General features: G+C 44.2%; 1 protein-coding gene across 3 annotated transcripts in view; it reads right to left on the bottom strand.

The window, feature by feature from the left end:
- Nucleotides 1-4223: 4223 nt before the first annotated feature.
- LOC106581510 (syntaxin-1A) overlaps nt 4224-12296 on the bottom strand; it is a 233176-nt gene continuing 225103 nt past the window's right edge. For 2 of the 3 annotated variants that reach the window (XM_045704086.1, XM_045704084.1), the window contains one exon: nt 4224-10630. In XM_045704086.1, the coding sequence (XP_045560042.1) occupies nt 10553-10630 (78 nt within the window). In that variant the 3' untranslated portion in view covers nt 4224-10552. The remainder of the gene's footprint in view (nt 10631-12296) is intronic. The other variant, XM_045704085.1, reaches the window with a different exon arrangement.

The following is a 12296-nucleotide window of genomic DNA, read 5'->3' as shown; positions in this document are numbered from 1 at the left end:
GAAAACACCTGTCTCCGGATTACCTTAGCACTACCACATTAACACTACCTTAGTGTTCTTGGGCACAGGCACTATGGTGGTCTGCTTAAAACATGTTGGTATTACAGACTCGGACAGGGAGAGGTTGAAAATGTCAGTGAAAACACTTGCCAGTTGGTCAGCGCATGCTCGCAGTACATGTCCTGGTAATCTGCCCTGAGGCCTTGTTGACCTGTATAAATGTCTTTATCTCACATCGGCTTCGGAGAGCGTGATCACACAGCCTTCCGGAACAGCTTTTGCTCTCATGCATGTTTCAGTGTTATTTACCTCGAAGCGAGCATAGAAGTAGTTTAGCTCGTCTGGTAGGCTCGTGTCACTGGGCAGCTCTCGGCTGTGCTTCCCTTTGTAGTCTGTAATGGTTTGCAAGCCCTGCCACATCCAACGAGCGTCAGAGCCGGCGTAGTACGATTCGATCTTAGTCCTGTATTGACGCTTTGCCGGTTTGATGGTTCGTCGGAGGGCATAGCGGGATTTCTTATAAAAAATTAGAGTCCCGCTCCTTGAAAGTGGCAGCTCTAGCCTTTAGCTTAGTGCCGATGTTGCCTATAATACAAGGCTTCTGGTTGGGGTATGTACGTACGGTCACTGTGGGGATGACGTCATTGATGTACTTATTGATGAAGCCAATGACTGATGTGGTGTACTCCTCAATGCCATCGGAGGAATCCCGGAACATATTCCAGTCTGTGCTAGCAAAACAGTCCTGTAGCTTAGCATCTGCTTCATCTGACCACTTTTTTTATTGATCTAGTCACTGGTGCTTGCTGCTTTCATTTTAGCTTGTAAGCAGGAATCAGGAGGATAGAATTATGGTCAGATTTGCCAAATGCAGGGCAAGGGAGAGCTTTGTATGCGTCTCTGTGTGTGGACTAAAGGTGGTTCAGAGTTGTTTTCCCTCTGGTTGCACATTTAACATGCTGATACAAATCTGGTAAAACTAATTTAAGTTTCCCTGCATTAAAGTCCCTAGCTTCTTGGAGCCAAGCAGAGTTCCTCTGTTCAGTGTCTGTGTTCTTTTGCCCATCTTAATCGTTTATTTTTATTGGCCAGTCTGAGATATGGCTTTTTCTTTGCAACTCTGCCTAGAAGGCCAGCATCCCGGAGTCACCTCTTCACTGTTAACGTTGAGACTGGTGTTTTGCGGGTACTATTTAATGAATGAATCTGCCAGTTGAGGACTTGTAAGGCATCTGTTTCTCAAACTAGACACTCCAATGTACTTGTCCTCTAGCTCAGTTGTGCACCGGGGCCTCCCATTCCTCTTTATATTCAGCCAGTTTGCGCTGTTCTGTGAAGGGACAGTTTTATTGCTTCTTTAATCAGAACAACAGTTTTCAGTTGTGTTAACATAATTTTAAAATGATCAAATTGCCTTTTAAAATGATAAACTTCGATTAGCTAACACAATGTGCCATTGGAACACAGGAGTGATGGTTGCTGATAATGGGTCCCTGTACGCCTATGTAGATATTCTATTAAAAATCCAGCTACAATAGTCATTTACAACAATTTTTGTTTAGTTTTACCTTTATTTAACTAGGCAAGTCAGTTAAGAACAAATTCTTATTTTCAATGACAGCCTAGGAACAGTGGGTTAACTGCCTTGTTCAGGGGCAGAACAACAGATCTTTACCGTGTCAGCTCGGGGATTCAATCTTGCAACCTTCTGGTTGCAATGCTCTAACCACTAGGCTACCTGCCGCCCCAACATTAACAATGTCTACACTGTATTTCTGATCAATTTGATGTCATTTTAATGGACAAAAATGTGCTTTTCTTTCAAAAACAAGGGCATTTCTAAGGGACCCCAAACTTTTGAACGGTAGTGTATGTGTTAAGGCTTTACGCACCCTGCTATATTGTGGATAAAGAGTTACCTGTCTAACACAACACAGGTGTTCTTTTAATGGAAGCCTCGCCAACATAATCCAGGTATAATCAGGAATTCCCCAGGGCAGCTGTCTAGGCCCCTTACGTTTTTCAATCTTTACTAATGACATGCCACTGGCTTTGAGTCTATGTATGCGGATGACTCAACACTTTACACGTCAGCTACTACAGCGAGTGAAATCACTGTAACACTTAACGAAGAGCTGCAGTTAATTTCAGACTGGGTGGCAAGGAAGAAATTAGTCCTAAACATTTCAAAAACTAAAAGCATTGTATTTGGGACAAATCATTCACTTAAACCCTAAACCTCAACTAAATCTTGCAATAAATAATGTGGAAATTGAGCAAGTTGAGGTAACTAAACTGCTTGGAGTAACCCTGGATTGTAAACTGTCATGTTCAAAACATGTTGATGCAACATTAGCTAAGATGGGGAGAATTCTGTCCATAATAAAGTCTTACTCTGCCTTCTTAACAACACTATCAACAAGGCAGGTCGAACAGGCCCTAGTTTTGTCACACCTGGACTACTGTTCAGTCGTGTGGTCACGACTGGCCCTTAAATGTACACGGAGAGCTAGCATTAATAATATGCATGTCAATCTCTCCTGGCTCAAAGTGGAGGAGAGATTGACTTCATCACTACTTGTTATGGTAAGTGTTGTCATGCTGAATGGACCGAGGTGTCTGTATAAACTACTAACACACAGCTCTGACACGCATACAGACCCCACAGACATGCCACCAAAGGTCTCTTCACAATCACCAAATACATTATGGTAGTCCACTACTTGTTAACCCAAATGTATCAAAGGATAGCCACTACTAGCCATGATTTGTTGGCTAGTAGTGGCTACTTTCTGCCCAGTGAGCTAGCTAGCTACAATTCAGTAATTTATCTATCCTCCTAAATGCAGTGGTAAAATAACTATGGGTTGAACATATTTGTCTGAAAATTAACTAGTCGTGAGTCATTGTTGCCCATAGTGTAATCATGTCTGACCAGTTGGCTACTGTAGCCTGTGTGCCCATGAGCTCCCGAGTCTAGCTAGCTGCGTCTTTTGGCATCCACGAATAGCTAGCTAGTTAGGTACAGGCCTCCAGTGTCCGGTCTGGAGCGTGAAGTCAAGAGCTCTGCTAGTCGGCTACTGCATAGCAAGCTAGCAGTGCCTAAAGCTGTGGTCTGCCCTAGAAAGCCTGTGAAAAATAATGATCGCCAGAATGGCCAAACAATTATTTTTTAGACAAACGTTTTGGGCTCTAAATGTGTTTATTATGATGGTGTTCGATCCCCACAGTGATTTATTTTAAAGTTTGCTACAAATCGAGATATTTCATTAAATTGTGATCCATTCTGACTACTACATGTGTCGTCACACAGGACTACACGCTGACACCAATCACGGGCCGGCAGGCTATGAAGACTCTCCCAGTTGTACTGACACAGACCAATCACGGGCCGGCAGGCTATGAGGACTCTCCCAGTTGTACTGACACAGACCAATCACGGGCCGGCAGGCTATGAGGACTCTCCCAGTTGTACTGACACAGACCAATCACGGGCCGGCAGGCTATGAAGACTCTCCTAGTTGTACTGACACAGACCAATCACGGGCCGGCAGGCTATGAGGACTCTCCCAGTTGTACTGACACAGACCAATCACGGGCCGGCAGGCTATGAGGACTCTCCCAGTTGTACTGACACAGACCAATCACGTGCCGGCAGGCTATGAAGACTCTCCTAGTTGTACTGACACAGACCAATCACGGGCCGGCAGGCTATGAGGACTCTCCCAGTTGTACTGACACAGACCAATCACGGGCCGGCAGGCTATGAGGACTCTCCCAGTTGTACTGACACAGACCAATCACGGGCCGGCAGGCTATGAGGACTCTCCCAGTTGTACTGACACAGACCAATCATGGGCCGGCAGGCTATGAGGACTCTCCCAGTTGTACTGACACAGACCAATCACGGGCCGGCAGGCTATGAGGACTCTCCCAGTTGTACTGACACAGACCAATCACGGGCCGGCAGGCTATGAAGACTCTCCCAGTTGTACTGACACAGACCAATCACGTCCGGCAGGCTATGAGGACTCTCCCAGTTGACTTTCAGGCAGGATGAAAAAAAAGACTACATCGGCCATGATCCTTTGCTAGTTACGACCACTGACAACTGTATCAAATATCAATAAAATGCTGATCGGACATCTGTCTGGTGGATATGTGGTGAGTGGGCATGTGCAATGGGTCTAAGACTAAGGAAAAAAAGAGAGGCATCACAAAGATTACGTACAGACAAACTTTACTTAATAATGGAAGTAACAAAAGCAAAACACCGCATCACAACACAAAGGCAACACGTTGAGTAGGCATCACGGTTGTGGTTTGTTTGTGATCTATTTTCTCCCTCACAGACCAACCAAAACAGAACTGAGTAGCACGGTAGGACAAAATACCTAGGGGCTCAATTCAATCAAACCCATATTGCAATATTTACCCAGTAGCTTTTTTTTCTCTCTAAATGGTCAAATAAACTCTGATTGGTCTTGGGTACTGTATAAAAACATACAGCTACTAGCAGGTCGACCCCTCCCCTCTCCTTCACAGGTATGCTTTCACTTTTCACAATTAGAAGTGTGTACACCAGATTAACGTTGTAAATAAAGACATTGCCTAAACATTGCTATGGTGGGTTTGAATGAATCCCAGCCTTTTTGTTAAAGCTAAAATGCAGTTGAACAGGAAGATAAAATAACAGGGTTCACAGAGCAGAACAAATAGAGACCAACCATCTAGACTCCATCTTAACAGCATATTTACAATCATTGGCAGTGGTAGATGCTATTTCTCAGACAAAACATATACACTTTGTACACAAAAAACATTGGTTCAGACATCAAAATGCTCTCTCTCTCACACACACACACACAAACACAAACACAACACTGGAATTCAGCAGGCAGTATTGTACAGTAGGTAAGGCATTATGGGATACTGTGATGTTGATAGTTAAAATGAGGGTCTTGACCTTCTAGAATAGGATGTGACATAATAAAAATAACAAATGAAAAAATACTGACTCCTTACCAGGCGCTGCATGGGGCAATATCACGAGCAGTGGTGTAAAGTACTTAAGTAAAAATACTTTAAGTGCTACTTAAGTAAGTTTTTTGGGGGGTATCTGTACTTTACTATTTATATTTTTGACAACTTTTACTCCACTACATTCCTAAAGAAAATGTACTTTTTACTCCTTGCATTTTCCCTGAAACCCAAAAATTCTCGTTACATGTTTAATGCTTAGCAGGACAGGAATATTGTCTAATTCACAAACTTATCAAGAGAACATCCCTGGTCATCCCTACTGCCTCTGATCTGGCGGACTCACTAAACAGAGAACATCCCTGGTCATCCCTACTGCCTCTGATCTGGAGGACTCACTAAACAGAGAACATCCCTGGTCATCCCTACTGCCTCTGATCTGGCAGACTCACTAAACACAAATACTTTGTTAGTAAATGATGTCTAAGTGTTGGAGTGTGCCCATGGCTATCCATAAATAAACAACAAGAATATCGTGTCGTCTGGTTTGTTTAATATAAGACATTTTAAATGATTTATACTTTTGATACTTAAGTACATTTAAAACCAAATACTTTTAGACTTTTCCTCAAGTAGTATTTTACTGGGTGACTTTCACTTTTAGTTGAGTCATTTTCTATTCAGGTATATCTTTTCTTTTACTCAAGTATGACAATTGGGTTCTTTTTCCACCACTGCTCATGAGCAACGACCAAACCCACATCCTTTTCCTCTTTAGTTTTCCATAGAACACACACGTCACTGTATCTTGAAATAAACCATGCCAGTGTTATGAGTTAGGGTCTATGGAACCCAGTGTTATGAGTTAGGGTCTATGGAACCCAGTGTTGTGAGTTAGGGTCTATGGAACCCAGTGTTGTGAGTTAGAGTCTATGGAACCCAGTGTTATGTGTTAGAGTCTATGGAACCCAGTGTTGTGAGTTAGGGTCTATGGAACCCAGTGTTGTGAGTTAGGGTCTATGGAACCCAGTGTTGTGAGTTAGGGTCTATGGAACCCAGTGTTGTGAGTTAGGGTCTATGGAACCCAGTGTTATGAGTTAGAGTCTATGGAACCCAGTGTTGTGAGTTAGAGTCTATGGAACCCAGTGTTGTGAGTTAGGGTCTATGGAACCCAGTGTTGTGAGTTAGGGTCTATGGAACCCAGTGTTGTGAGTTAGGGTCTATGGAACCCAGTGTTGTGAGTTAGGGTCTATGGAACCCAGTGTTATGAGTTAGGGTCAATGGAACCCAGTGTTATGAGTTAGGGTCAATGGAACCCAGTGTTATGAGTTAGGGTCTATGGAACCCAGTGTTGTGAGTTAGGGTCTATGGAACCCAGTGTTATGAGTTAGGGTCAATGGAACCCAGTGTTGTGAGTTAGGGTCTATGGAACCCAGTGTTGTGAGTTAGGGTCTATGGAACCCAGTGTTGTGAGTTAGAGTCTATGGAACCCAGTGTTATGTGTTAGAGTCTATGGAACCCAGTGTTGTGAGTTAGGGTCTATGGAACCCAGTGTTGTGAGTTAGGGTCTATGGAACCCAGTGTTGTGAGTTAGAGTCTATGGAACCCAGTGTTATGTGTTAGAGTCTATGGAACCCAGTGTTGTGAGTTAGGGTCTATGGAACCCAGTGTTGTGAGTTAGGGTCTATGGAACCCAGTGTTGTGAGTTAGAGTCAATGGAACCCAGTGTTGTGAGTTAGGGTCTATGGAACCCAGTGAGAGGGGCAGAATGTCCAGGTTTACTGACCTCATCATTATTACACATAATATAATATTTACATATTACATAATATTAAATTAATATTAAATATGATTAAGTTATAAGATTATATGACATACTATTATATTCATATATGATATGATTATATTACATATGACATAATATTATATTAATATTATATATTATTATATTATATATGACATAACATGTGTAATATATGTAATGTAATAGTCAAGTCTGTGTCCAGCAGCGGGAAGTATGGGCGCTGAGGCTGCTGCAGCACCCTCTGAAAAATCATAATAATGGTCCCATGTGGCTCAGTTGGTAGAGAATGGTGTTTGCAAAGCCAGGGTTGTGGGTTTGATTCCCACGGGGGACCAGTACGGGAAAAAAAATTTTTATGAAATGTATTCACTACTGTAAGTCACTCTGGATAAGAGCGTCTGCTAAATTACTAAAATGTAAATAATAATAATAATAACAAACCAAAAACTTTTGGAAAAAAATATTTTAGTAAGTATGTCCTGTATTAGTCTCTGTAGCGCAGGGATTTGTCTTCTTTCTGCGTCTATGTCTATGTCACAGAACAAGAATACAGTAATAACTAATGAAGAAATTACCGTAGAAATGAAACACTACTGACAACAAGATTACGGTAATAAAGATAATGAAGGAATTTCAGTAAATAAGATCCTGGGTTATTACCATTCACTGATGATCAAAATAACCGTGTCAGGAAAAGTCTGAAATGTGGTGGGTTGTTAGGATAGATTAACGTTTCAAAACTGTGTCAACACAACATTTGGACGTTTGGAATGTGTTAGTATGTATAGCATTAGTTTCTTACATTCCTCCCCCGTTTAAAAAAATACATTTTGGAAACATTTCAAAATCTTTCACAACACTCAGATAAACACTTTACAGAAACGCACACATTTACAAAAGAAGGAAGTCATGCAGAAATGACCATCTTTGTCCTGTACACGGTGTGTGTATAATTGATCACAATGAGCTTTGTGCTGAGGAACACAGGATGTTGCATTCAGGGTAACGGGCCCACTGGTGGACCTGTATGTGTTTGTGTGTGGGTGTGTTTTCTATTCAGGGTAACGGGCCCACTGGTGGACCTGTATGTGTTTGTGTGTGGGTGTGTTTTCTATTCAGGGTAACGGGCCCACTGGTGGACCTGTATGTGTTTGTGTGTGGGTGTGTTTTCTATTCAGGGTAACGGGCCCACTGGTGGACCTGTATGTGTTTGTGTGTGGGTGTGTTTTCTATTCAGGGTAACGGGCCCACTGGTGGACCTGTATGTGTTTGTGTGTGGGTGTGTTTTCTATTCAGGGTAACGGGCCCACTGGTGGACCTGTATGTGTTTGTGTGTGGGTGTGTTTTCTATTCAGGGTAACGGGCCCACTGGTGGACCTGTATGTGTTTGCGTGTGGGTGTGTTGTATTCAGGGTAACGGGCCCACTGGTGGACCTGTATGTGTTTGTGTGTGTGTGTGTGTGTGTGTGTGTGGCTCCTGACATGACCTTTGGTGTGTGTCTCAGGCTATACCTAGGTATCCTCCAATAGTAGAAGCAATGACGATTCCCAGAATCACACAGCAAATAATGATCATAATTTTCTTCTGCACGTTTTAAAAAGAGGAATAAACATCCCAGGCAGCATGTGAAGAGAGGAGGAAAATGTGTTGTAGATAAAAACACTTAAACAACAGGTCATTAATAACACAACACAGTACTTAAGATTATTCTCACAGACAGTATTGGAGTGCTACAGGTCAGGTAGAACAATTTCCACATTCTGCATTCTGTATTCTGTATTCTTTTATTCTGTATTCTGCATTCTATATTCTGCATTCTTTTATTCTGTATTCTGCATTCTGCATTCTTTTATTCTGCATTATTTTATTCTGTATTCTTTTATTCTGTATTCTGCATTCTGTATTATTTTATTCTGTATTCTGCATTCTGTATTCTGCATTATTTTATTCGGCATTCTTTTATTCTGTATTCTTTTATTCTGCATTCTGTATTCTGTCCCATTCCCCTTTTGTCTATATTATCTGTTTAAATACAGGGTTTCTCTGAAAACAGAAGCCATGCATCGTACATAGTACAGCCAGTAGTTGATTATATCATTGTGGTCATAGATAATGATTCATACACTGCACAGTTCTTCTGCATGCAAAACATCTCCTTCAAAACATCTCCTTCAACAACACAGCAGCCCTCATACAACATGACTGGGTCACATGTAGGGTGATGACATGCAGACACACGTGTAGGGTGATGACATGTAGACACACGTGTAGGGTGATGACATGTAGACACACGTGTAGGGTGATGACATGTAGACACACGTGTAGGGTGATGACATGTAGACACACGTGTAGGGTGATGACATGTAGACACACGTGTAGGGTGATGACATGTAGACACGTGTAGGGTGATGACATGTAGACACACGTGTAGGGTGATGACATGCAGACACACGTGTAGGGTGATGACATGTAGACACACGTGTAGGGTGATGACATGTAGACACACGTGTAGGGTGATGACATGTAGACACGTGTAGGATGATGACATGTAGACACATGTGTAGGGTGATGACATGCAGACACACGTGTAGGGTGATGACATGTAGACACACGTGTAGGGTGATGACATGTAGACACACGTGTAGGGTGATGACGTGTAGACACACGTGTAGGGTGATGACATGTAGACACACGTGTAGGGTGATGACATGTAGACACGCGCGCGTGTAGGGTGATGACATGTAGACACACGTGTAGGGTGATGACATGTAGACACACGTGTAGGGTGATGACATGTAGACACGTGTAGGGTGATGACATGTAGACACACGTGTAGGGTGATGACGTGTAGACACACGTGTAGGGTGATGACATGTAGACACACGTGTAGGGTGATGACATGTAGACACACGTGTAGGGTGATGACATGTAGACACACGTGTAGGGTGATGACATGTAGACACGTGTAGGGTGATGACATGTAGACACACGTGTAGGGTGATGACATGTAGACACATGTGTAGGGTGATGATATGTAGACACACGTGTAGGGTGATGACGTGTAGACACATGTGTAGGGTGATGACATGTAGACACACGTGTAGGGTGATGACGTGTAGACACACGTGTAGGGTGATGACATGCAGACACATGTGTAGGGTGATGACATGTAGACACATGTAGGGTGATGACATGTAGACACACGTGTAGGGTGATGACATATAGACACACGTGTAGGGTGATGACATGTAGACACACGTGTAGGGTGATGACATGTAGACACAGACAGGTCAATAATGTCTGGCATTTAGCCGTTATTAACACTTATAAAACAAAGCAACTACCAGGCCATTTCATGTACGAGTGGTCCCAGGAATCAAACCCACTATCCTGACGTTGGTAGTTTCATTGAGATCTATCAATAGTGTCCATGGGGTTTCTATGGATGTGGCCATCCTCAACATGAAGTAGTAGCAGAACCTGTGTTCTTCGCTATTTACCAAATAAACAAAAGTAAAAAATGATTAAAAAAAAAAAGTAACACAATAACGAGGTTATATACAGGGGGTACCGGTACCCGAGCCAATGTGCCGGGGGTACAGAACCTGTCTGCCCAGTAACTATGTGTTCCAGCTCTTCACTATTTAACTTCTTTTAACCATGGTGGTTGAAGCTTGACCAGAGTGTGGACGACATGGAGCCATCCACCAGGCCTCTCTCAGCCCAGAGGGGTTACCCAGCCTCAGGTCTGGATGTCGGTGGCTCCCCTAACTGAGCCCCACAGCCAGAGAGATGATGAGGATGGTCAGAGAGACAGCGAGGCAAACCCCTATCAGGATCCTCTTCTGCACGGGAAGACGGAGAGGGAGGAGAGAGAGAGAGAGAGAGAGACATGGATGGGATGGAGCAGTGGAGAGAGAGAGAGAGAGAGAGAGAGAGAGAGAGAGAGAGAGAGAGACATGGATGGGATGGAGCAGTGGAGAGAGAGAGAGAGACATGGATGGGATGGAGCAGTGGAGAGAGAGAGAGAGACATGGAGGGGATGGAGCAGTGGAGAGAGAGAGAGACATGGAGGGGATGGAGCAGTGGAGAGAGAGAGAGAGACATGGATGGGATGGAGTAGTGGAGAGAGAGAGAGAGACATGGATGGGATGGAGCAGTGAAGAGAGAGAGAGAGAGAGACATGGATGGGATGGAGCAGTGGAGAGAGAGAGAGAGAGAGAGAGAGAGAGAGAGAGAGAGAGAGAGAGAGAGAGACTTGGATGGGATGGAGCAGTGAAGAGAGAGAGAGAGAGAGAGAGAGAGAGAGAGATGGATGGATGGATGGATGGATGGATGGATGGGATGGAGTAGTGGAGAGAGAGAGACATGGAGGGGATGGAGCAGTGAAGAGAGAGAGAGACATGAATGGGATGGAGCAGTGAAGAGAGAGAGAGAGACATGGAGGGGATGGAGCAGTGGAGAGAGAGAGAGAGACATGGAGGGGATGGAGCAGTGGAGAGAGAGAGAGAGGCATGGATGGGATGGAGCAGTGGAGAGAGAGAGAGAGACATGGATGGGATGGAGCAGTGGAGAGAGATAGAGAGAGAGAGAGAGAGAGAGAGAGAGAGATGGATGGATGGATGGATGGATGGATGGATGGGATGGAGTAGTGGAGAGAGAGAGACATGGAGGGGATGGAGCAGTGAAGAGAGAGAGAGACATGGAGGGGATGGAGCAGTGGAGAGAGAGAGAGACATGAATGGGATGGAGCAGTGAAGAGAGAGAGAGAGACATGGAGGGGATGGAGCAGTGGAGAGAGAGAGAGAGGCATGGATGGGATGGAGCAGTGGAGAGAGAGAGACATGGATGGGATGGAGCAGTGGAGAGAGAGAGAGAGACATGGATGGGATGGAGCAGTGGAGAGAGAGAGAGAGAAAGAGAGAGAGAGAATGGATGGATGGATGGGATGGAGTAGTAGAGAGAGAGAGAGAGAGAGATGGATGGATGGATGGATGGATGGGATGGAGTAGTAGAGAGAGAGAGAGAGAGAGAGAGAGAGATGGATGGATGGAGCAGTGAAGAGAGAGAGAGAGAGAGAGACATGGATGGGATGGAGCAGTGGAGAGAGAGAGAGAGACATGGATGGGATGGAGCAGTGGAGAGAGAGAGAGAGACATGGAGGGGATGGAGCAGTGGAGAGAGAGAGAGAGACATGGATGGGATGGAGCAGTTGAGAGAGAGAGAGGCATGGATGGGATGGAGCAGTGGAGAGAGAGACATGGATGGGATGGAGTAGTAGAGAGAGAGAGACATGGATGGGATGGAGCAGTGGAGAGAGAGAGAGGAATGGATGGGATGGAGCAGTGGAGAGAGAGAGAGAGAGAGAGAGAGATGGATGGGATGGAGCAGTGGAGAGAGAGAGAGAGAGAGAGAGAGAGAGAGAGAGAGAATGGATGGATGGATGGGATGGAGTAGTAGAGAGAGAGAGAGAGAGAGAGAGAGAGAGAGATGGATGGATGGATGGATGGA

The sequence above is a fragment of the Salmo salar genome, chromosome ssa20, assembly GCF_905237065.1.
Source record: "Salmo salar chromosome ssa20, Ssal_v3.1, whole genome shotgun sequence".
Taxonomy (NCBI): Eukaryota; Metazoa; Chordata; class Actinopteri; order Salmoniformes; family Salmonidae; genus Salmo; species Salmo salar.
Note: the sequence above shows the minus strand (reverse complement) of the source record. Positions and strands in the feature narration are given on the sequence as shown.